The 24,644-nt window shown below is 38.7% G+C and overlaps 1 protein-coding gene across 2 annotated transcripts in view; it reads left to right on the top strand.

Annotated features, from left to right (window-relative positions):
• The window catches only part of mdn1 (midasin AAA ATPase 1), a 63,871-nt gene extending 39,486 nt beyond the window's left edge, over positions 1 to 24,385 (top strand). Inside the window, exons 61-101 of one of the 2 annotated variants that reach the window (XM_067383744.1) lie at positions 78 to 465; positions 562 to 674; positions 1,249 to 1,912; positions 2,589 to 2,750; positions 2,889 to 3,171; positions 3,260 to 3,498; positions 3,602 to 3,697; positions 3,822 to 3,916; positions 4,317 to 4,441; positions 4,580 to 4,732; positions 5,148 to 5,257; positions 5,360 to 5,433; positions 5,943 to 6,126; positions 6,298 to 6,451; positions 6,704 to 6,850; positions 7,948 to 8,074; positions 8,158 to 8,263; positions 8,415 to 8,530; positions 8,943 to 9,362; positions 9,664 to 9,887; positions 10,832 to 10,969; positions 11,056 to 11,234; positions 11,328 to 11,489; positions 11,765 to 11,902; positions 14,641 to 14,779; positions 14,912 to 15,213; positions 15,319 to 15,454; positions 15,662 to 15,972; positions 16,060 to 16,215; positions 16,673 to 16,774; positions 16,924 to 17,122; positions 17,281 to 17,445; positions 17,531 to 17,688; positions 18,205 to 18,294; positions 18,410 to 18,525; positions 18,736 to 18,910; positions 19,438 to 19,511; positions 22,197 to 22,311; positions 22,435 to 22,501; positions 22,628 to 22,770; positions 23,055 to 24,385. In XM_067383744.1, the coding sequence (XP_067239845.1) occupies positions 78 to 465; positions 562 to 674; positions 1,249 to 1,912; positions 2,589 to 2,750; positions 2,889 to 3,171; positions 3,260 to 3,498; positions 3,602 to 3,697; positions 3,822 to 3,916; positions 4,317 to 4,441; positions 4,580 to 4,732; positions 5,148 to 5,257; positions 5,360 to 5,433; positions 5,943 to 6,126; positions 6,298 to 6,451; positions 6,704 to 6,850; positions 7,948 to 8,074; positions 8,158 to 8,263; positions 8,415 to 8,530; positions 8,943 to 9,362; positions 9,664 to 9,887; positions 10,832 to 10,969; positions 11,056 to 11,234; positions 11,328 to 11,489; positions 11,765 to 11,902; positions 14,641 to 14,779; positions 14,912 to 15,213; positions 15,319 to 15,454; positions 15,662 to 15,972; positions 16,060 to 16,215; positions 16,673 to 16,774; positions 16,924 to 17,122; positions 17,281 to 17,445; positions 17,531 to 17,688; positions 18,205 to 18,294; positions 18,410 to 18,525; positions 18,736 to 18,910; positions 19,438 to 19,511; positions 22,197 to 22,311; positions 22,435 to 22,501; positions 22,628 to 22,770; positions 23,055 to 23,240 (7,231 nt within the window). In that variant the 3' untranslated portion in view covers positions 23,241 to 24,385. Of the gene's footprint in view, positions 1 to 77; positions 466 to 561; positions 675 to 1,248; positions 1,913 to 2,588; positions 2,751 to 2,888; positions 3,172 to 3,259; positions 3,499 to 3,601; positions 3,698 to 3,821; positions 3,917 to 4,316; positions 4,442 to 4,576; positions 4,733 to 5,147; positions 5,258 to 5,359; positions 5,434 to 5,942; positions 6,127 to 6,297; positions 6,452 to 6,703; positions 6,851 to 7,947; positions 8,075 to 8,157; positions 8,264 to 8,414; positions 8,531 to 8,942; positions 9,363 to 9,663; positions 9,888 to 10,831; positions 10,970 to 11,055; positions 11,235 to 11,327; positions 11,490 to 11,764; positions 11,903 to 14,640; positions 14,780 to 14,911; positions 15,214 to 15,318; positions 15,455 to 15,661; positions 15,973 to 16,059; positions 16,216 to 16,672; positions 16,775 to 16,923; positions 17,123 to 17,280; positions 17,446 to 17,530; positions 17,689 to 18,204; positions 18,295 to 18,409; positions 18,526 to 18,735; positions 18,911 to 19,437; positions 19,512 to 22,196; positions 22,312 to 22,434; positions 22,502 to 22,627; positions 22,771 to 23,054 lie in introns of both variants that reach the window. The other variant, XM_067383743.1, reaches the window with a different exon arrangement.
• The last annotated feature ends 259 nt before the right edge of the window (positions 24,386 to 24,644 follow it).

Raw genomic sequence — 24,644 nt, 5'->3', positions numbered from 1 at the left:
ATTTTCAATGTCATTTCAATTGTGCACTGATTAATTTTTATTGTTCTGTCTCTTATTCCTTCTCTCATTCTCTGTAGATTAACTGACTGTAGGTTGCAAGGACTTGTGTTGCGTAGACAGCTGCAGTCGCTCTCTGAGCTGTTGTCTCCAGGTTTACAGGAGAGCTATGCAGAATCCTGTGACAGTCTAACTGAAGGCCAGGACCCCATTGGTGCTGCCCAGGAGATTCAGATCGCCCTTAGAGAAGGCCTACCTGAAAACCTGCTACCAGAGGGCTTTCTGGATACATTAGTCACATGCTTGACACAGTTTGCACACAACCGGGCACAAGATTCGGTCCAGCTTGCCCGCTCTGGAGTTTTCTGGGTGAATATGGGTCTGCTGCAAATCCAAGTTTGGGCTCCACAAACAATTTTTGACCCTGCAGTAAAAAGAGGGTATAAACTCCGCTACGCACAAGAGGAGGTGAGAAGCTCGCAAGTGGCTAATTCTAAAAATCTACTGCAACCTTTCATCTACAAATGCAAAACACCTTAAGATGACTATCTTTGTGTCTCTCAGCTTGCTTTGTTACAGGAAGAGTGGAGAGGGCGGAGTCTCTCCTCACAGCTGCTCACAGGGGCAGAGCTTGAGGAGAGTAGCACAACTGACAGCTTCCAGCATCCTCGCATCAGGTAACAAAACATCCAGCTTCCATTACTTCTGGTACAGTCTACTATGATCTAGTACAACATCTCGTGCATCCATTAAAAATTGCAGTTATTGGCCGATATTAGAGATTTTGAACAAGTCTCCACCGATATTTGATATTTAATTGTTTATGCCAATGTTTTCACAACCTACTATGCAGATTTGCATGGATGCACAAGATAGTGGCACCATGTCAGTTATCGGTTGATATATTTGAGATTTTCAGCCAATGTCTGTTATCTGCCAATATGAGAGATTTTCAGCCAATATAAATTTCCGTTTTATATTGGTCTACTATGCAGATTTCTATGGATATAAGCACCTTATCAGTTATCGGACGTTATTAAAGATTTTCAGCAATTGTCAACCGATACTGAATTTGCTCATCTCCTCTATTTTTACATTTAGATTACCTTTGCTGTCATGTTATACTTCAAGTGAATCCTTAAATTTATTTGGCTATTTATCAGTTATCAGACACAACATGAAAAAATTATTTGCTTATCTGTGTTCCAATTTGATGTTGAAAACTCTTTTGTTGTTTGTGTTTTTTTTTAGGTATTTGTGGATCCGTATGCAGCAGGTGAAGGAGCAGATTTGTGAACTGAGTCGTAAACAAGCCTGCCGCCCCCCTGACCCCCAATATGGTCACCTATATCAGGAACTCCAGCACTATCTGTGCAGCATTGGCCAACCAGCTGCAGTGGGTGACCTGCTTTCCCACCTCCTAAAGGCCTTACAAGCCCCTGGGCCAAAATCCAGGCTGGGGATTCAAGGTTTGTTGAAGGAGGAGGCCGTCTGGCAGGCTTCACAGCACCGTTTTTCCCAGCGGCTGGTTGAGGAGTACCCGCTCTACCCTGATGTGGTGGTGCCCCTGAGGGCAGCAATTCTGCAGGTGCAGCATGGCATGCGACTCTTGGCGTCTCAGGTGTCCTCCACAATGACTGCCCAACCAGGTCTGACACGTCTCGTGTCCACTATGCTAGCTTTTCCAAGTCCAGCGGCATCCTCTGATCTGGCCTGTGCAGACTACCTGTGTTCAAGGGAATGCATGCATATGTTAAAGGGCCTCGGAAAGCATTTGCCAGCAATAGAGGTCAGCCGCGTGATCCCAGATCATGCAGTGTTGCTGTTGAATGCGCTGCTCTACATACAGAGTCACACGCTAAGTGCCGGACATCTCAGTGGAGAGACGCTAAAACTCTTCAGACATGTTTGCCAGGTGAGATATGAAGTACAGAATCCCCAACAATAAAACCTATCAAGAACATGACAGGAGGAAGTCTTAAAGGTTTTGAATTTAATTTCAGTTTGATTTTGGATCTCAGATTTTTAATGTGGTGTCAAACTTTTTTATAATAAATAAATTGATATATACACATTATGTATTTATTTGTGTTATTTTAATATTTTATATAGTAGTATTTATTATTATTTTGAATTAGCTTTTATTTTTATATTTTCATTTTTAATTTTAGTTTAATTTTTGTGATTTTTTTTTATTATTTTATTTCTATATAGCTTTATTTCTGTTTTAATAATTTTATTATTATTTTTTTATAACTATTCACTTAGTTAAACTTAGCATTTTCATTTAAGTTTTTTAATTTTTAGATTTCAAGTTTTGCTTTAAGTAAAGTTTTGATGTAATATTGTGTGTGTGTGTATATATATATATATATATATATTATACACTATTTTACAGTGTCCTTGTTACAGTGTAATTATACACTTAAGTACTGATTTAATACTAATTAACTACGTGTATTTAGCAGAGAAACATTTTCAGTTGTTTTTTTTTGTTTTATTTTCGCCTTTAACAATACATATTCACAAAGCAGCTTTTTTGAGCACACTATGTTGTGATTTTTATAAAAATGATTTTGTGTTTTGTACAGGCTATAGTGAATGAGTGGGACGAGCAGGAGAAGAGAGCGAGAGAAAAAGAGCAGATGGAAGCCAGTCTGTATCGCAGCCGTTCTCGTCTGCACGGTTCAGGCCTAACAGAGGACCAGCAGGAGGAGAGGGAGTTCAGGCGTTCTTTTCCATCCTACCACAAGGTTAACATAGACTAAACTAGTCATTTTTTTTTAAGTGTTTTAATCTGTTCACACACATTTGCATGTTTTGTTGCCCTTTCCACTGTTGTCAGATCAGTAAGACTTTATACTTTGGCCAATAATGTGTTTTCTCCACAGGATTTTTCGGATATCACTTCAGAACCCAGTCTCGATCAGCCAGTAATCATAGAGGATGATGATGCAGATATGGAGTCGTCGTCTAGTGAGACAAGCAGCTTTATGTTGGTCAGCAGCATGAGCATAGTAGTCCAGGTCCATCAGAGACTCTGCTTGTCTTACGCTCAGTCACTTTGGTACCAGCCCAACTCGCCAACCAATCACACCAAACACCACATCAGTGCCCTGGTTTCATCCTATCAAATCACAGCTCCACTGATAGCCCGCTTCTACCATCTAATGGGTATGGAGGCATCATTTTATGCAGATAACAAAACCACAGTCCCAATGCGTCTCGTCAACCTTTCCCTGTTTCTCCCCTTCTCTCTCAGACTGTGAAGTGGACCCTAAGTTGATGGGCTCTCAGCTCCTCCTCAGCACTCTTCTCCAAAACACAGTTAGCGGTTCAGGGGGTCCAGCTAAACTGATTCTGCAGAATGATGGGCCGTATGACTTCTACACAGAACCTAACATGAGTCAGGCCCGGATCTGTCTGCCAGTGCTAGAACAGCTGAGTAAGGCCGTGAAACAGCGCCTCAGCGACTGGCCTGAACACCCCGCTCTTGTTCAGGTGAACCTGAACATTTGAGATGTAACCTATTTGAAAGTATGTTTGTATGATAAAGCTTTTGACTATTTCTCTTAACACCTCTGTATGGTATTATGTGTCACAGATCACGATGGTGATAGAGAGGATTTTAGCATTCAGTCTTTCCAGCCCTCTGGCAAAGTTCCTAAATGGTTTGGAGATCCTGCTCAGCAAAGCACAGGTAGAGGAATCAGTTTATGCACGTATATCCTTAAAACTCCAGTCAGTAGTTTACTGGCCATTTGTGCACATCTTAGGCCATGATATTAGTTTGAGAGCAGCTCTTCTCTGATTTTTCCTCACAGGACTGGGAAAACAATGCTAGCCGGGCAGTGTCTCTAAGGAATGAGCTGGAAGCTATCACACAACTTATCATTCAGTGGAGAAAACTTGAGCTCAAGTAAGTGTATAATAAATAAATACATAATCCCCTGGTTTCACAGACAAGGCTTAAGCCTAGTCCCAGACTAAAATGCATATTTGAGCTGTTTTAACTGAAAGCAACTTGCACTGACATATCTTAAAATATGTCAGTGCCATTGTTTTGTCTTGAGACAAATTGTGGTGTCTCACACCAGCAATGTATCTTTCTAAGCCACTTTTATAAAAGCTACTTAAATGTCCTAAATTAACTAAGGCCTAATCCTGGCCTTGTCCAAGCCTGTCTGTGAAACCAGGCCACTGTGTATTTATCAGTGTTATTTTAATATTTACAAATTAAAATGGTGTTTAAAGTCTGATAGGTTGCAATAGTCTGCAACATGTTGGTGTGACTGGTTTCAACTTGTGTATCTCTGCAGCTGCTGGTCGAGCAGCCTTGATAACGCACTGAAGCGCCATGCTGAGAATTCAACCAAGCACTGGTTGTCCATCTACCAACTCATAGAGAAATACCTACAGGAGCAGAGGACAAACACCAGACATGGTGACTGACTTGCACTTTTATATATGTAGTAAAATGTTTCCTCCCCCTCCATTGTATTGTACAATAAATAATTCCAATATATCCCATGTAATGTGTTTGCATGGTATCACACTTTTTTTTTTTTTTTTTGTCCAGTAGATGATGGTGTGGAGGATATTTCCCTTTCGTCAGTCTCATCCACACTGCAGGCCTTCATTGAAGGCTCCACCTTAGGAGAGTTTTCTGTCCGCTTGTCCATGTTGCTGGGTTTTCACTGCCACGTCCTGTTGGCTCCTAAGCAGGAAGGACATGGTAAGACATGGTTTATTTTGTCTAGCTTTAGGAGTAGGCTAGCATACAGATCACTAACACACATGGAATAAATGCCACAAATGTACAATTTCGATTTCAAAATGTACTTCAGAGTGATTTCATGACCTTTGAATTGCAGCATCCATATCCAACATAGACACAATAATACAATGTTGATGCAGTACAGTTTTTTTTTTTTTGTCTTCTTTGCTTCTTTGTGTATTAGTGTTGTATGTCAAAATGATGACTGTGCAGGCCACCAGTGGCGTGGGGGTGGGAAGAAATGGGAACGCTGGGGCACCACGATGCGACTTCACTTTCACTTTCACGATCAAAGGGGCAGGGGCTCAAACCCCCCTGTGCACATCACTGCAGGCCACATCAAATTAATGACTCTGTCCTTTCATCCTCACAGACTCACTTTGCAGTTTGCTGTGGAATCTCTACCAATACTACACACAGTTCTCAGAGAGCATCCAGACCAAGATCACCCAGCTGAGGACTCCTATAGAGAAAGAGCTCAAAGTAAGTGAAACTAAAGCATACAAGACTGATGTCGAATATGTTTTGGGGTTTATCTTCCTGTCTCTTATTGATTTGATGTAATCTTTATCTTGATACATATAGGACTTTGTCAAAATCTCCAAGTGGAATGATGTCAGTTTTTGGTCCATCAAGCAGTCAGTGGAAAAGACACACAGGTGAGAGTGAAACTAAAAGATTTTTTTTTTATTATTAAATTGATCAAAAGTGACAGTCAAGACCTTTATAATGTTACTGAAGATTTCTTTCAAATAAATGTTTTTGAGCACAAAACTAGCAATTAGAATGATTTCTGAAGGATCATGTGACACTGAAGACTGGAGTAATGATGCTGAAAATGCAGCTTTGCCATCAAAGATTATATTTTGTATTTCATATTTCATTTCACAATATGACTGTTTCTACAGTATTTTTAATATAAATGCAGCCTTGGTGAGCATCAGAGCATTCTTTCAAAACCTTTAAAAATCTTATCAACCCCAGTTTTGAATGTAGTGTATTTTCAGCTTAATCACATCATCAGCATGATAATGTCATTATTTGTTTGTTACATTCCAGCACTCAACGGACTAGATGTAATGTCTATATAACATAGTGCTAAAGCAATGGACTTCAAACTAGCTATAATAATTTAAAAATTACATTATGAAATTGTGTCTGTGATCAGGACCCTATTTAAGTTTGTGAAGAAGTTTGAGGCAGCGCTGAAGGAGCCGTGTACCCCCTGTCTGGTGGAGCAGGGCAGTAGCAGCAGCATGGATGATGTGGATTCACAGCCTGAGGAGACTCCTCTGCACAGGGTTCACCGAGCACTGAAAGGTGCCCTGCCTGGAAAGGGCAGAGATCTGCAGGTAACATAATCTCAAGATGAAATAGCAACTCATTTCATTTTAAAATGTAATTTTCATTTTAAATTCAACTCTTTGTCTATGAGACAATTTCTTTGCATATAATATGACATCTTAACTTCTAGAGGATTTCCTGATAATGATTATTGTATTTAAACACTTTTCATGCATTAGGCTGACGGTCCAGAGGAACTCTCATCTGACAAAGAGCCCTCGTCTCTCCAAGCCCGTCTGCCTGTCCTCACAAGGAAGATGAAGAAGCTGTGTGTGCAACTGGTAAAGAAGATCTCTCTGCCTGAGCTCTCAGAAGACCTGGATCAGTTCACAGGTATAACTGTTTGCCCTCATCAAAAGGCTCGTAACTTCATAGAAGAGTTTATTTTGTCTTATCTTCTTCTTATTAAACTAGATTCTTTTATGCTGTCTTATATGCTGTAGTCAGGCTAGTCATCCTACCTAGAGCTTACTCGACATGTTCAAGGTTATGTTTGTGAGTTATTAAAGGCATATTTGATGTATGAATTGTGAAAATCTCATGAACCTGAAAATGTAATTTTCTCTCCAATTTGTTATTGTCCAGCCGAGATAATTGCAAATGTGCAAGCCCTGCAGAGCCTGTCGGTGGACCGTAGCATGGAGCCAGAGAAGCAGAAGGCAGAGGTGAAACACTTCCTCCTGCAGAAACAGAGAGCGCTAGCAGATCTCTTCAAGATGCTTGCACAGATCGGTCAGTCTGAGTCATTTCTTGTAGTATTAAAGAATTTGTTGTTGGTCAAGAACAGAAAATATCGTTTTTTAGTTATTTGTTAATTTAATAATAATAAATAGTATATTTAATAAATAATGATAGTCATTATTAATATAGCTGCAAGCAGCGATATGGGGCCAAGCCCCAAAGGGGCAGCAACAGTAATGCAGAGCCAGAAGAACACAAAGAGTAGAAATAAATAGAATGTAGATGAAGAACAGATACAGGTTCAGAAGTACTGGTGAGAATGAACTCAAAATGAACAGAAGTTCAGGTGAGAATGAACACAGAATGAAAAAAAAAAAACTTATATCTCTGAAACACTAGGTGGAGCTGTGTTAAAAAATTCTCATGGAACTTCAGGATGTCCTGTCAGTGAGCTCTACCAAATTTTGTGTCAATTTATGACAAATTTCAAAATGGCAGACCAATGGTTCATCCAATCCTGCCAAAATTGGTATCCACACATGAATACCACATATTTGACATTACACAAGGGATCCATATACACCAAGATCATGATTTTCTGACAAACTGCTCAAAAGTTATAATGTTCTTCCTTCTGCGCAGCTTTGTCCAAAGATCATCTAAGCCATTTTCATAAGAATTAGAGTAGTGAAAAAATGAACTTTTCAAAATGGCAACTACTGTAATGAGTGGAGTCTTAATGTAAGATGTTGAGTGTGATCAGCATTGAGACAAATCAAGTGTGCTAAGTTTCAATTTTCTAAAACAAAGGGTTCAAAAGTTATAACCATTTGAAAAGTGAATTTTTGAACTGGTGATGGTGCTATAGAGTTGGCCCTAGAGACCCTAAAGTTAGTCCGTTTACTAATTTCAGATTTTTTACGATGTACGGTTCATAGGGCTGCTATAGACCCCCTTATATAAGAAGAAAAATAATAATAAAGTAAAATAACAATTACAATTATAAACTTTTGTTTATTTTATGTGTTCAAACATCTCTTCCTTTTTTATATAAATTATAATCCTGGTAAATAGTGCTTTATAAAAGCTGATATTGCTGTCTGAACTGCATGTAGACGGCTAAATGATTGGGTTTTGTTTCTCTCTAGGTCTGTCCTACCGTAAGGGTCTGAACTGGGGTCGTACTGCAGACCCAGAAGAGACACTGTGTCTGCAGCCAGTGGAGATGAAGATAGCACTGTCTGCAGTCAAGACACAGGACAACACAGAGCACATGTACGTAACCATCATCTACAGACTAGTGTCTTCCATAGAGCTGAGAGTCAAAGCCTGATTTTGAGAGTAATTAATGTTGACAGGTTATTTGCTGAGATGACGAACGCATGGGAAGGCTGTGAGAAGTATTTCTATCGATCCTGGGCTAGGCGCAATGCCATGCTGACAGCATTACAAAGTGCTGTTAAGGTGAGGGCCTTAAATCAGCTCCGATATATAATCAGCAAAATTACATTTCTGCTTTAGATTTGATGTTCATGTTAGTTGTGCTTTGTTGGTTTCATGTTGTCTGAGTGCTGCATTAAGGGATTGTTTTTTATTTATTTATTTGTCTTTCTAGGAGCTTGGGTTGGGAAATATAGAGCGATGTCGAGGTTTCTCCTCTCACCTGTTTAAACTTTTGCTGAGGCAAAGACGAAGACTTGCCGGACTCACAGAGCACTGGGTCAATCTGAGGTACTGTCCTTTCAAGATACATTAGATACACTACCATTCTAAAGTTGTTGTGTTTTTTTTTTAGATGAAGAAATTAATACTTATATTAAGCAAGAATGCATTAAATTCATCAAAAATGACAGTAAAGACACATTGTTGCAAAAGATTTCTATTTCAAGTAAATGCTATCCTTTTCAACTTTCTATTCATCAAATATTCAACAAAAATGTATCATGGTTTCCACAAAAATATTAAGCAGAGTTTTCAACATTGATAATAATAAATGTTTCTTTAGCACCAGATCAGCATATTAGAAGGGTTTCTGAAGTATGACGTGACACTGAAGACTGGAGTAATGATGCTGAAAATTCAGCCTTGTCATTGTAAAATATATTAAGATAGAGAATTGCATGTTTTCTGTTTAAAACAACAGGAAGTTAATCGACAATGTCAAGAGCATCCAGTCCCACACAGCTGGCGCTGGAGATGATGCCAGTGGTCTCCCTCCTCAGATGCCTCTCCAGCACTGGATCACCCGGGCTCAGTCTTCAACGCTGCACTGCTCTGTTGTGCTCCAGCAGCTCTCTTGGATCCTCCAGTGCTGTCCTGAAGGTTCTTCTGCAGCCCCCACTGAGACCAGGGAGGGGGAAGTTGTGCAGGGTCAAGCCACACTGAGCCACCCATCTCCCCTGGCCCCGCACATCCAGCCACAGGCGTGTTTGCTGCGGAGAGGGGAGCAGGCTTGGAAAGAGGTGGAGCAAAAGGTGGAGAATCTGATGAAGGAAGTGAAAGACCTGAAAGAGAAGCTGGATGGATTGGCTCAGGAATCCACAGAAAGAGTTATCCATAGCTGGTGAGTCAGAGAAACACTTGAATTGAACTGTTCAATTATGTTCAGGAAGTGCAAACACTGATCTTGCATACATTTAAAAATGTATTTTTTTGTGTGTGTTTGAATTTTATTTTATTATTTATTTTATTTTATTTGTTGAGGCCTAGAAATCATGGACATTTCTATTGTGAATACAATTTTTTTCTAGCTAGATATTGCCCCTTATCCCTCTTTAGTTTATCCCTCTGGTTTAAATCCACCTCCCTTTATACTTATAACACCATGCATGATTATGCATTTATCTTCTATCTCATCATCACAGGGATCACTTCACACTTTGCTGTTCCTCTCTGGACCGGCTGGGCATTGTGGTTGGCCAGATTCCGGTTCTAGAACAGCTCTTTATTCCTGATGGGATTCTGGTCCTCCATACCCAGCCTGCCCTCATCCGCGGTCTCCAGACTGTAAGGAAGGAGGTTGAAACCTGCCTCACAGAGTTCACCACCTGGAAGACTCACCTGCTCTCTATCAGACAGTCACAGAAACGTAAGAGCACAGAGTTCCTCCTGTTCCCAAATTCCTCTTTCAATAGGAAATAAGTTGACATCAGTGTTGTTATTGTTAACTAAAATGAAAGTTATTAAAAATGTGGTAATTGAAATAAAGCTGAAATAAAATATATAACTAGTTTGCAAAAGTAGGTTTTGGACAAAATCCAATTTGGTGGAAAAATTTTCATAACGGGAAATGAAATGCATTTGTTCATCTTGACCCAAGGATTCCAATGATATAAGACAATTGAGCCTGTGACAGGATTCAAAAGTTATGGCCATTTTTGTCAAAAAAAAAATTGGTCACTGTAGCGCCACCATCAGGCTGATCGGGGTGATACTTTGTCAATGTTGACACCTACCATCCTACCAAATTGAGACCTATCTGGCCAAATTTCAAGTCTCTTGGCCTTATGGTTTGGTCTGCATTATCTGTTTTACAGCAGAATGATAAGAATGAGAATAAAAAATCCTAACAATTACAATAGGGTTTCAGCGGTACGCACTTGAACCCCTAAATATTAGGTGAAAAACTTAAACTTGAAAATCAGAAATGTTGCCTCTGCAACTAACTGAAATAAAAATAAGTTTGCTGAAGTACTAAAATGACTTGAGCTATTAAATTATCAAAATGAGAAAATCAAAACAAAACTAAATTAGACTAAAATGAAAATTGCGAAAATAAAAATAAAAGCTAATTCAAAATATTTATAAATTCTGTAATAGTATACATATAATGCTAAAGTAACACTGGTTGACAGAAAATTACACCCTCATTATTGGGGTCTGTGCCAGTGGTCAAATGTTGGTTTATTATAAAATCATCTTGCTTTCATTATAATTTTTGTCATTATTAAGGATAGCATGAGTGTAGTCTATACTGATCCACATTTATCCTCTTCTTTTATTCATCCCATTTTTTTTCTTGTTTGCACGCAGGACGTTCCCATCTATTTTCTGTTGAGTTCTCCGGGCAGTTGGAGAAAGCAATAAACATGATTCTGTGTGCGGTTCAGACCCTTGTTAAGAGGAATGACAGAGAAAAGCAGGAGGATCAGCAGTCGGAATGCAAGAAAGGTGGGAATTCCACCCAGGATTTTACATAGAGCGTGTTTGAGGGAGATCTGTTTGTGTGTGTGCTCATTTTGTGTGTTTCTCTACAGAGAGTGACTCAGAGGTGGCAGAGGAGCTTTTAAAACCAGGACACTTGAGCAGGTTACTGGAAGAAGACCTGAGTGGAGACGTGTCCAGTCTCTCATTACCAGAGGTCAATGGTGTTGTGACAGAGCTGCTGGAGAGACTTCGATCATACAGGGACGACTGTAAGCCCCACCAACTACAGGTCAGTTGCACATCACATATACAAACAGTATTATTTGTAAATAGTTAATGTTTGAAAATCAGCTGAAATGTGTATTTAATGTTTTATATGAAGGAACTGAAAGAGGCGTGTAGGAGTGTGGTGCGTTTGGAGCCCTTGCTGTGTCTGTATTCTGAGTTGGTGAGGTATTATCTGGCCGTACTAATGGGAGCTCACCGTACCACCGGAAAGCTGCTGTCCGTTCTTGCTAACGTCTTCACTGAACTTGCACAGAAGGTATTTTGCCTTCTGCTTGCCCTCACTGGTCACTAGGGTGATTCTGAAACAGTAGTGGTGACTCCCTGCTACATTGTCATGTGACTTTAAAACTACTTCCCCTATATGTATGTCATGCCAGAGATCACTGTCTGTACAACATTTAATTGGATTGGAATATTTCTTTGCCGTTTTTAGTCTTTAAATATATGGAGATACTTGTATATTTGAAAAGATCATTTACTATGTCCTTTTGTCTGTCTCCTTCTCTTCCTCTCTCTTCTATCACTCTGCAGGGTTTCTGTCTGCCCCAGGAGCTGATGGGAGGAGGAGACGGTGAGGGAGCGACAGAGTTCCATGACTATGAGGGTGGAGGAATAGGAGAAGGTGAAGGAGTAAAAGACGTCAGCGACAAAATCGAAAACGAGGATCAGGTATGTTAGTATGACTAAACCACTGTTCAGAAAATGTTTGTATTAGAGCTGTGTATCCCCAAGAACCTGGCAATACAATGCGTATCACGATACAGGGGTCACAATACAATATATTGCAATACTATAAGAAAGGCGATATATTGTGATATTTCTTGTTTTTTTAGGACGGGGATCTAATTTTAGAAAAACTATCATGACACTACCATATGCATAAAAACCTGAGCAAAAAAAGTTTATTTTAATTAATCAAAACAGTGGGATCTGCATTTTCATTTATTACAAAAAAAAGTGGCAGCATTGGTTTTCAGCGTGAACAAAACGCATCTTACAACTGACTGTACAAATAGATTTGACAAGAAATCTAGAGAAATCTACAGAAAAGAGAAGCAAATGAATCGCTGCATTTCACAGAAACAACAGGATTTGCAGTTCATTTGCATCATTTTGTGTCCGTATGTTGAATTTTGGGGTAAAATCATACCCTATATATTGTATTGTTATATATTGTATTGACAACTCAATTAAATGTTTACCATCTTGAAAGAATGAAAGAAAAAGCAACCGTTTAGAAAATTAATAAAAAACTGTAAAAGAAGAATAACGGAGTCATCAGTCCCCTGTTTTAACCACCTTTTGCTTTAATTACAGCCATTAATCTTTTTGGATATGTCTGTACTAGCTTTGCACACCTAGATTGGGGAATATTTGCCCATTCTTGCTTTCAGAAGATAAACTCCTAATTTCTTCTTATTAATATTTAGTAAGGTAGTTGTTAAGTTTAGGTATTGGGTGGGATTAAGGGATATAAAATATGGTCATGCAGAATAAGGCATTAACTCCCTGAGGTCTGAAAACGCGTTGGCGCGTTTTGCAGGATTTTTATCACATTGCAGCAAAACAGACTTAAAATACTCCGTCATTTCTTGTCATAGAGACATAAGTAATATATCAATTGAAACTATAGAATTTCTTCTTTTATTTGTGTACACTCAGAGTAAAAACACAATGTTGTGCTTTTTGTAAAATAAAGAAAACATGATGCGTGATCTCTCCTCTCCCTCTGAACGAAGTCCAATCTGATAGTTCTCAGAAAATGAACTGTAACTAATGAATACTACCACGCCCACGGAGTGCGCGCTATTCAGAGGCAAATTCAGAGGCAATACATGCATTCATCGTCTCAATCATGTATTTATTGTCTTGCAAAGTGTTTATTTGGATGTTAAAGCAATGGTTAGCGATCTCTAGAAGACATGCCGTTAGTTCCTAGTTCCTTTTCTTCTTTATATGAATTTGTGGCCTAAAGGTGTACAGAGAGCGCCCTCCGGCTGCAAGTATGAATTAAAAACACCATTCCTGAAATGTCCTCTTCTTCTTTAGAATAATTTGTGGACTAAAGGTGTACAGAGCGCCCTCCTCCGGCTACAAGTATGAATTGAAAACACAGTATCCAGCACTCATAGTGATGACAATAAATATTACTTCTCAGTATAGAAAATTGACATAAATGTATAAGAATCCATCAATATTTCTCCAAATGTGCATGATTTTAAGCTAAAAGTCTATATGAAATGCCATAGAGGTAACATAATTGTTCAGACACTTTGCATCACAGAAATACATTATATTTTAAAGAATATAATAAAATACCATTATTTTAAATTGTAATAATATTTCACAGTATTGCTGTTTATGATGAGCTGAGACATTATTACAGAGGGGTTTTTTTCACAGCCTACCTGACTGAAAGACCTCATTAATATGCAAGTCATTTCAGGTCATTATTATGTGATTCTTTTGTCTTCTCAGGCGTAAATGGCCCATTATTCATGCAGATTCATGCCTCCACGCATACTGTGTTTCTTGACAAAAAGTGTCTTACAAAAACTAAATCAATATATTGTTTTATATGAAGGAGTAGGCAGCATAATTTGTACATAATTCTGAAGCAAAAACTCTAGTCTACAACCTCCAATACCCAAAAGTCTTGTGAACACAGATTTAATATACTTTTTTTGGCCTTATTTCAGTGACTTAAGTTTTTTTGTTTTTTCAATAACCACACATAAACATTATTCCTTCAAAAATACAAACATGTACATACATGTTCCTCACATATTATTGTAGCCTAGTTTGTGCTGAATACAGTGTAATGACACTTTTGTAATTTTTATGTTTATGAACAACTGAAAAAAGCACAAATGTCAGGGCATGTCAAAACTTCTCCAAGCCCCAAATCAGCCTCAGACTCCAGAGAGTTAATATGCGCTTTATAAGTACTAATAAATGGCCAATATCCTAGTATTACGCATGCTAATAAGCAACTAGTTAACAGTGAGAACTAAAGTGTCACCCACTTTTGTTGTGTGTTTTTGTTATTGAGTGGAAAGCGCCCAGCACGTATTTACATTTTCATCTAAACTGCTCTCTCAGCCAATGCGGATGGCACCGGGATGTTAAGTGAGCTCTTTAGATTCAATGTGGATGTAAACAAACAAATAAATATCGAACCAGTGTTTTTGAGAATCAATACAATATCTGCAAATATAATATTGTGATATTTGTGTACTGATATTTTCTTGCACCCCTAGTTTGTACACATAAACCATCTGAACTGGAATTGAACTAAAACAGAATTGGTATTGAACTTATGTTTTTACATCTGAATTTTGAAGTGGAGTCCGACATAAAATCTGAACTGGAGTCCAACTGAATTCTGAACTTTGCCTTTTGTTCAGGTTGAAGACACCTTCCAGGAGGGTCAGGACAAGAAGGAGGAGGAGCAAGACAAACGGGACATTAAAGAGGAGGACAATGCCATTGAGATGTCTGAAGACTTTGATGGGAAGACGCATGACGGCACAGACCATGAGCCAGGTGACTGAACTTACTGAATTAGATGATAGACTGAACTAAAAATGGTTTTAGTAGATGCAAATTGTACAATATATAACTTTCTCAATCAAATATTAGAGAAAATATAACTTTAATCTCTCGTCTCTGGTTTAGGGGAGGAGGATGAAGAAGACTCTGATAAGGAAGAAGATGAGGAGCTGGATAAGAAGATGGGGGATCTGGGAGATGGTCAGACAGATACTCTGGATGAGAGATTATGGGGAGATGATGAGGACGAGGATGATGATGTTGAGAAAGAGGAAGAGTCTGGTCCAGGAATGGATCAGGGAGAGTCAGAACTGGTTGCAAAAGATGACAACATGGATGCTGGGGAGTCAAACAAAGATAAAAACCAGGACAAAAATCACCCAAAAGATGAGGATGAAAAGGAGAAAATCCATGAACAGGTGGATGAGGTCAGTCCTTCACCATTTCTTTCTCTCAATATCAGAACTGTCTCCCAGTAGAATAAATCATAATAATGGATACATTTTTAACAACTTGTGTATGTGTGTTTGTAGCGTGAGTTTGATGAGAATGAAGTAGACCCATACCACGGAAAACAGGAGAAGGCAGCTGAACCAGAAGCAATGGACCTGCCAGATGAGCTTAACCTTGATGAAGATGGCAAGGATGAAGATGGGGGAGAAGGGGATGGTATGTTCAAAATTCAGGCATCTCTTGAGTTTTTTTTATATTTAACAGAAGGTACGCTACTAAATGTATTTACTGTCAATTGAATGCATCCTAGCTGAATAAAAGTGTTAAAAGTTTTAAACTGTTGAAGAATAGTGTGCATTGTATTAAAAAGGTTTTTTTTGTTGTTTTTTTTTCAAACACTTTTTCATTTTACTGTTGTTTCAGAGGAGAATCCCTTTGATATAGATGATAAACTCATGGAGGTGGATGAGAACCCTGGAGAAGAGCAAGATGGATCGGAGGAAGGTGGCAATGAGATGACAGATGAGCAAAAGGAAGGACAGATGGAGGAACATGGAGAAGATGAAAAGTCAGAAGAGAAGGAAGGAGCAGAAAAATCAGAGGATCAAGAGCCTGAAACAGATGAGAAAGGAGAGAATGAGGGAGAGGAGGACAAGGAGGAGAACAATAAAGGACAGGAGGAAGGACAAGAGGAGGACAAGTCCATACCGGCTGATCAAGGCCAGAAAGCAAAGGTTTGTTGTTCAAAAGTGAATAAGAAGGAAATGTGTAGAGGGAAAAGACTTAATAAAGCCTAATCATTTTTATCTAACATTGCACAGGAGGAACAGGATGGGGGTGAGGATGATGATGCACAGGTTGAATCTTCAGAGAGGAAGGAACATGCGTCAGATGGACAGACAGGAGAGGAGAATGTTCAGAGTGACACCGCAGTAGAGCTGGCTGGAGCCGCGTCAGAGAGAGACCAGGCAAAGGAGGTACACAAAAAAGAGACTGGGTTAATATTTGCAGATGTCAGCCTTACAAAAAAAGGTTTTATTTCTTTAAAAAATCTCTTTTTCCATGACAACAAGGTCATAGGGAGTGAACATATAGTCCTAGAAAACCTGAAAATATCAGGGACTCAAAATTGACAATTCTTTTTTTATATAGAATATTGCAGTGTTTATTACAAATGATTGTGTAAATCCTTTTTTTCTTTTTCATTCAAGTACCTAACCTTTCACTCAGATATACATCACCACAGGGAAAAGACACTATCACTATTTCCATTTAATGCCGACATTTAACATTTGATTTTCAAGCCTGGGAAAGACATGGATATTTATCTTAAGATGAAATTTCTTATAGTCAGTATAAATCTTTAGTCAGTATAAATTTTCATGTTAAGCTCAGTTAAGTAAATCAGTTATTTAAATGTCCCAATGTCCACAGGAGGACGGCAGCGGGGCAGCAGATGCAAGTCAGTCTGAAGGGCACGACTCCAAGCTGATGGCCAGGATGAGTTCACACAAACAGAGGCAGAGAAACACACAGGTCAGTGTGTGAAATAACTGTTTCATATGACAAATATTTGCTAATTTATTTAATTCTGGCCTTGTGGTTTGTTGCTCAAAACATAAAGACAAGATGCTATCTTTTTAATTTAAGTGTAAAGCTGATGACCACTCTTATTTTTCTACTAGAGCTTCAAACGCAAACCTGGACAGGCAGATAATGAGCGCTCAATGGGTGATTACAATGAGCGTGTGAATAAGCGTTTGCGTACGGTTGACAACAGAGAGGCGAAAACACAGGATCAGACTCAGACTGACACACAACAGGAGTCTGACCTGTACGAGCATGTAAAAGAAGGAGAGGAGAGATACGATGCTCAGACATATGGTGAGGACTTGTGTATAATTATGTACTGTATTTTTTTTACTTTAATTTTCTGTAAAAATGCATTTACTAATCATGTGAGGCAGGTCCGACGGGTCTGCAACGTGTTCCAATCTAAGAAAACTGTAGTCATGTTCTCTTTTGACATCTGTTCTTTATAGATGCTGCCAGTGCAGAGCAGCAAAAGCCAACTGGTGTGAAACAAGAAGAGGACGATAAGCAAGATGACATTGCAATGGATGTGGAGGAAGAGAAGGACCTGCAGGCAGTTGAAGCTCAGGAGCTTAAACCAGAGAAGCTGAATGACAATAAAGCCTCTCAGAAAGGTGCAGTGCACTCATCCACCAAATGCTTGTTCACACTTGCATAACCTATGTGTCCATGTTGAACATTTGTCTGTTTTCTCTCAAGGTCTGGAGTGTGGGGATTTGGAGGCACAGAAACAGGCAGATGATGAAGAGATGGAGAAGACCGAGACACAGAAGAGCAGTAATGAAGAAGAGATGAAAGAGAGGAGTGACGAGTCCACTATCCACACTGTGCCTGAACTACTGATGGACACGCAAAAGGTATGTTGTTGTACTCCAGAAATACTTTACCTTTCAGAAGTTTGGGGTCAGTAAGATTTTTTTTTTTTTTTTTTTCAAGAAATTAATACTTTTATTCAGCAGGGACACATTAAATTGATCAAAATTGACATTAAAGACACAGTTTACACAAAAATATTAAGCAGCACTTAATATTAATAAGAAATGTTTCTTGAGCAGCAAATCGGCATACTAGAATGATTTCTGGAGGATCATGTGACACTGAAGACTGGAGTAATGATGCCGAAAATTCAGCTCTGCCATCACAGGAATAAATTACATTTTCAAATATATTAAAATAGAAAATAGTTATTTTAAATTTTAATAATATGGTTTTATTGTATTTTATGATCAAATAAATGCATCCTTAGTGAGGGTAAAAGACTTCTTTCAAAAACATTAAAAAAATCTTACTGACCCTAAACCGAGACCGCTTATTAAAAATGCTCCATTTTTACATTCTGCATATTGATTGTACAGCAATTTTGTGTCTATCAGGTTCCACTGAAGAACCCAGAAGAGCTGAGAAGAGAGATGGAGCTGCAGTTGGAAGCCTGGCAGAGACAGACTTTAGGATCTCAGGAAGAGGTGCCATCATAACACCAGTCACACGACAATTGAGCTGCTTCTCCTCACTTCACATATCAAAATTGTAATATATATTTTTATTCATAGCATTTTTTTTTACTCTGTTGTCACTCAGGAGAGTGCCGCTGCAGTGCTGTGGCATCAGTACCAGGCCCTGACGTCTCCTCTGTCCCAGCAGCTCTGTGAGCAGCTCCGCCTCGTCCTGGAGCCCACGCAGGCTGCCAAACTCAGGTTGGTCCCTCCACCTTCCCATCCAACCTCAAATGAAGCAGTTCTATTTAACCTATTCCCTCAAGATCACAGGAGTGATCATTTGAAAGAGTAGCTTCTCTAGCACCGTCAATTTACGGGTCAAGTTTATCAGTTCAGACCCTGAAGACCCAGTTCAGTTCAGCTTTGTTTCAGTTCTCCTCATTAACACTGTTTGATGATCTTAAACAGGGGAGACTTCCGCACAGGCAAACGGCTGAATATGCGCAAGGTCATTCCTTATATCGCCAGTCAGTTCCGTAAGGACAAGATCTGGTTGAGAAGAACAAAACCCAGCAAGAGAAACTACCAGATCTGCTTGGCTGTGGACGACTCCTCGAGTATGGTGGACAACCACTCCAAACAGGTACGTTCTCCTAATATTGCTTTAGATATTAAAGGGTTAGTTCACTCAGAAATGAAAATAATGTCATTTATTCCTCACCCTCATGCCGTTCCACACCTGTAAGACTTTCATTAATCTTCGGAATGCAAATTTTTGTTGAAATCCAATATATAGCGATGGCCAATTTCAAAACACTGCTTCAGGAAGCTTCGGAGCATTAGGAATCTTTTGTGTCAAATCAGAGGGGTTTTTTTTTCTCTTTTTTTGGCCTATGAATCACACTCAAAATATGTGTATAGTAAGGTGTAGAGAGAGTTTACGTTAAGGTACAATATTGTATCAACCACATAGATAATGCTGTTGGATTATTCACGATATTATAGTTTGTGTGGTATTAACATGATATCAATGTAATTTTTTCAATATCACAGTTGTTGTCAGTATATTGGAACACCGCAATAATGAACCCTTTAAAATGGAAGAATGTGTTATCTTATTTTAATAAACATTTTGTTTGATAATGTGTCTGTCTCACTTGTGCTCTGTAGCTGGCGTTTGAGTCGGTCTCTGTCATAGTGAATGCTCTCACACTTCTGGAAGTGGGCCAGGTGGCTGTGTGCAGGTGAGTCCAGATTATTTTTCCATTCCTCTTATGGCTAAGCACAGAAATATTGGTGCAAAGATTCTCTCAGTATTAAAAGTGCTGTATGTAAGTTTTTTGACTGTACCAAAGAATAAAAATACCATTTGCAGATATTTAGGAAGCATGCTAAGTTCACAGATGTGTTTCTACAAACAACAATTCTACATCCAGTTATTCTAATGTAGTGATTTTTACTTTGTCCATCAAAGGACACAAAGTAAAATAGGGATTGGTACTCAAGTCACCGCTGAGGTTGTGATTTTTGGACACACGTCTCTTAAGGTGTGGTTATGAGTACATCAGATAACCACTTCCCCCCTTACCTAGTTCAGGGCACCAGTCAGGGTCTTTCACTCCCAACATGGGATTTCATTCATTTAGAATTAATGTAAAGTGGTCAGCTGATTTATCTGAAAGATTGGTGATATTGCTAACTTGTAGAGCCTTTTCTGTATTATCAGCACAAGGAAGACACAAGTGTAATAAAATAGATTTTATTAACAAAAAGATAAACAAGAATAACTAACACAACTACTAAATGAATACTATGAATGATAAAGGAATAAAGTGCATAAGATACATAGAATACAAGTGATTAAATTGGGTGTGGCTATGGAAGAGTTACGTTATCTTATGGAAAGATAAACTGTTTCTCTGAAAATAATAAGGTGGAGAACCTTATTATGCACCAAACAAATAAACGAAAAGATTATTTGTTATTAACTAACATCAGCTATATTACATCTAATGGAAATTAGGAAATTGTATACTGATAATATACAACAATGCTGAGGTCTCTGGAAAGAGGTTTGGTTAAGATATATATTTACGTTCCACTTGGTCGAGTCCGATGACGTCTTCCACTGGTTGTGCTGGGTGACAAGGCAATGGGGAGAGGAGCCAGAATCTGTTTCAACAGTCTTGAACACGAAGCTCTGTGGGATGCTGATCTCCTGGAGCACCAAAGGGTCGTAAAATCTGGAACACGCCGACGAGGCCCTGGTGTAGGTGCAGAAGGTCCTTAACAATCTGGAACACACAGACGAAGGTACCTTGAAGTGAAGGTTTGCTCTCCTGAGCTTAACCTTGTTGCAGATGTCGTTACTGTCTCGCTGGACGGAAACTCTGAACGTAGCATTTGTTGATGTCTCTTTCCTCACAAGCTAGAGGCTCAGAACGTGGTCGTCTCTGTTGCTGCCTCACAAGCTGTAGGCTCAGATCACGGGATCTGTTGTTGTCTCTTCTGGATGGACCAGAGGCTCAGAACGGTATATCTGTTATGTCTTCTCCCTTCACAGGGCAGACTCAGAACGGTGTATCTGTTGTGTCTCAGCTTCACAAGCCGGGACTCAGAACAATATCTGTTATGTCATTCCCTGTTTGAAGGGCAGACTCAGAACGCTATATCTGTTACGTCTTCCCCCTTTCAAGGGCAGACTCAGAACAAGGAGTGTCGGTAGAAAGGGTACCTTTATCCCTTTCTGATGAGGAGGAGATTGCATTTTGGCTCTTCTCCATTCGAGTGCTGTGATTGGCTGCTGGCATCAGAGGGGACACACACAGTGTGACCCACCCTTCTCTCCCCTGTGGAACTCATTTGCATAAAGCACAAAGTTGGAAGTCTTTACAGTGTCTTTAAAGTTTACCAATGCATTTCTCACTTTCCAAACCACCACCAGAATACATTTGGCAATATTCTAAACAAATAGAGACTAAACATGATGGAAAAAGATTTAACTCTCATTCAATTGTACATTAACAGCTGTATTTGTATCAGATGTTGCACTACAAATGGCTGTCACTGAGAATACTTATTTCTGGGAATAAGTGTGAAATGGATGTGTAGTTTGCATCAGTTCTAAGGTTTTCAAACATAGTTTTGAATGGATTTGGATGGATCTTTGTGATCTCTTTGTTTCACCCATTTCTGCTAAGGTCCCGAGGAATTTTTATGGCAGTCTCTTGCCAACCTTAGGAAGTAGTGTTTAGATGGGTGAAGGGCAGTAACTGCCTGTGGACCAATGAGAAGCCTTGTCCTTCCCAGGCTTGGTACAAGATGTCTTCTTCTTACCCTCTAAGAGAGGTCTGGATGTTGTCCTTCCATCTTTATCTGATGGCGTAGGACAGTTTGTTTGTGTTAGGCCACCAAGATCCAATCAAAATGTAGCAAACGTTTGTCCGCTGTTACGGACAGAGAGGGGCCCGGCCATAAACTGGGCCCTAGAATGTGCTGTTCACTACACTAATTTGAAATGTGCGTCCCTTGTCGGAATGTCTGTTTTTGTTTTGGACTGTGTGATCCCGCTCACTGTCAATTTACCCAACAGTATTTCAACACCCCAGGTTGCCAGTTCATGGAAAACACAGTGTATTGCAGCTATGGAAGTCAGCAAATGAGCTGGGTCAGAGATCACAGATTCTACCTGACAAAAAAAGTTTCAGGATCTATTTGAAAAGCTCTATGACCAGAGGCATATTAAAACAAGGATAAATCAACTGATCAACTTGAAAGCTTGTCACTTTCCATTGTCAGTTGCGCTCTTTCTTGTTGTGTGTCGACCACTAACTGCCAATATTACATACTGCACCTTTAAATTCCTGGTTGATTAATTAATTAATGTATGTATTCATGCACTCATTTATCTTTTAATTCACTTGCTGTAGTTTTGGAGAGAGTGTCCAGCTGCTCCATCCCTTCCACCAGCAGTTCAGTGACCAAACAGGAGCAAATATACTGCGGCTCTGTCAGTTCCAGCAGAAAAAGACCAGAATAGCTCAAGTAAAAAAATTTTGTTATCTTTAATTCTTATGTTTTACATTATTTTGTTATATTTTTAAACTGACTTGTCAGGTTTTATCCCACATCGACATAAAAACCATTTGTTAAAATTTTATCTTTCAGTTTTTAGAGACTTCAACAAATATGTTCATGGCAGCCAAACAGCAGATACCTGGCTCGACAAACACAGGTAAAGTAGTTTATCAGACTTATGTAAACGAAGCAGACCTTAGTTCTGAATCTTTTATATTTGCTTACATTGATTCTGATCTAACATGCTCTTCTATGATTGTTTTTTGTCTCTTTCTCTTAACAGAAACATCTCAGTTATTGCTTATAGTATCTGATGGTCGGGGTTTGTTCTTGGAGGGCAAAGAGAGAGTCGCAGCTGCTGTTCAGGCTGCTCGCAGCGCAAACATCTTTGTCATTTTTGTAGTGCTGGATAATCCAAACTCCAGGGTGAGAGATTCATTTGGATCAAAGCAGAGTTTAGCTGAAGTAAAAAAAAAAGTGAAACACTTTGGACTGATCCCCATTTTTATTTTAAAATTTTTTTTTTTTACTTCAAATAATTATATAGCATTTACAAAATTTGTAACATTTATATTAATATTTTTATTTATCATAATGTAATTGTTATAATTAAATTAATTATAATTATTATCATTATAATTAAAATAATAAAATAAATATACATCCTAAATTTTAATGTGTTAATTAATACATGAATCTCTCCATGCTAGGACTCCATTTTGGATATTAAAGTGCCCATATTTAAAGGGCCTGGTGAGCTACCGGAGATTCGGACCTACATGGAGGAATTCCCTTTCCCCTTCTACGTTATTTTGCGAAATGTGAACGCCCTTCCAGAGACCCTGAGTGATGCTTTGAGACAGTGGTTTGAGCTCGTCACCGCCACAGACCAGTAATAGACCACATGGAAGCAATTTTGCAGGGGCCAGAAGACACAACTGTAAAACTGAAGTTCTGCTGCTGCTAGTCCTCCCCAAACATAAATACACACACATATACAAAAAGACATTAGACAGGCTGCTGTACATGTGCCTTTTTCTTAATTTTGTTATTTTATTGAATTTGTAGTTTGATTGCAGTGGTTTCTCCTTTTCATCACCACGATCACTAGGAATTGTTTTCTCTTGTTGTTATCATCGATCAACTTTGCACATCTTTTTTTTTTTTTTTTGTGTGTGTTGTGTTGTTTTGTTTTAACTGCAAGGAAATGTGATGCCCCTGTATGGAAAAACTTCAGTTGAACGGACTGAATGTTGACTGAAGATACCTCCAATCCTGCAGTATTTCCCACCCCGGTTCTTGTCCGTTTGCATCCAGTTTGTAAATGTGAATGACAAATTTGGTGTGAACGCCACTGCCAGTGTTTGATAATATCATATGCAAAAATCAAAAGTACATCTGCATGTCAGTAATGACCTTCAGCCCCATTTATGGTTATCCAGAAAAAAATGTGCCTTTACAAAAACCCACATTCCCATCTAGACGGTTCTCAATGATAAACTGATGAAATCATCCGCACTGTACATTTGAAAGGATTCTGACTACTGAATCACTGGTTATTTCTTCTTTACAACCAGGAGCACAATTTCTGCCAGTTAAGAAAACTTTTGAAGAATCTTCTAAATTGGCTGTGATTTCAACCAACACTGTTCTATATCCTACAAACCTTAGATATTTAAACTCAGACTATAGCTGCATCTCTCACTAGACATATCTAGTTTTAAACATTTCATTTTGAAGTATTTTGATTCTGTTACATTTTGCACAAACTTTGTGCATTCTGCATCAGAGAAACCAGGATCAAAATACAAACTATTTCATCATGTACACATTGTCCGAATGCAACAGTAACCTGGTGTGCGCCTTTGGTCTCCTGTCATCTTCCTCATCTTGGTTCATGAAATAAATTGCTGATAACCATGGAAAGACAATAAAACATTTTGGACATGTTTTCATTATGGTCTGAATTTTGATTTTGTAACAGACAGCCGCTGGTGAATGCTTTTTTTTTTTTTATGTTAGTTACAACAAGCCATTCGTAATACAAATTTGAAGACTAATTTGCATAAATTTAGATCTATGAATAACATATCTTGAAAAGTGCAAAGTTAAGCTGTTGTTAAGTTTCTACATTACAACTGCAACTGTTCAATTTGTCTAGCATCCAAGTGTTTGTAGTAGTCCTTAATTCACACTTTTGAGGTATGAGTTTATAGTTTGTTGTGGAAAACTAAAGTTTTTTTTTCAAGTAATATTAATCACAGACCTTTTATTCATAAATCAAAAACTGTCATTCTAAA

Source organism: Chanodichthys erythropterus, chromosome 4 (assembly GCF_024489055.1).
Source record: "Chanodichthys erythropterus isolate Z2021 chromosome 4, ASM2448905v1, whole genome shotgun sequence".
Classification (NCBI taxonomy): domain Eukaryota; kingdom Metazoa; phylum Chordata; class Actinopteri; order Cypriniformes; family Xenocyprididae; genus Chanodichthys; species Chanodichthys erythropterus.
Note: the sequence above shows the minus strand (reverse complement) of the source record. Positions and strands in the feature narration are given on the sequence as shown.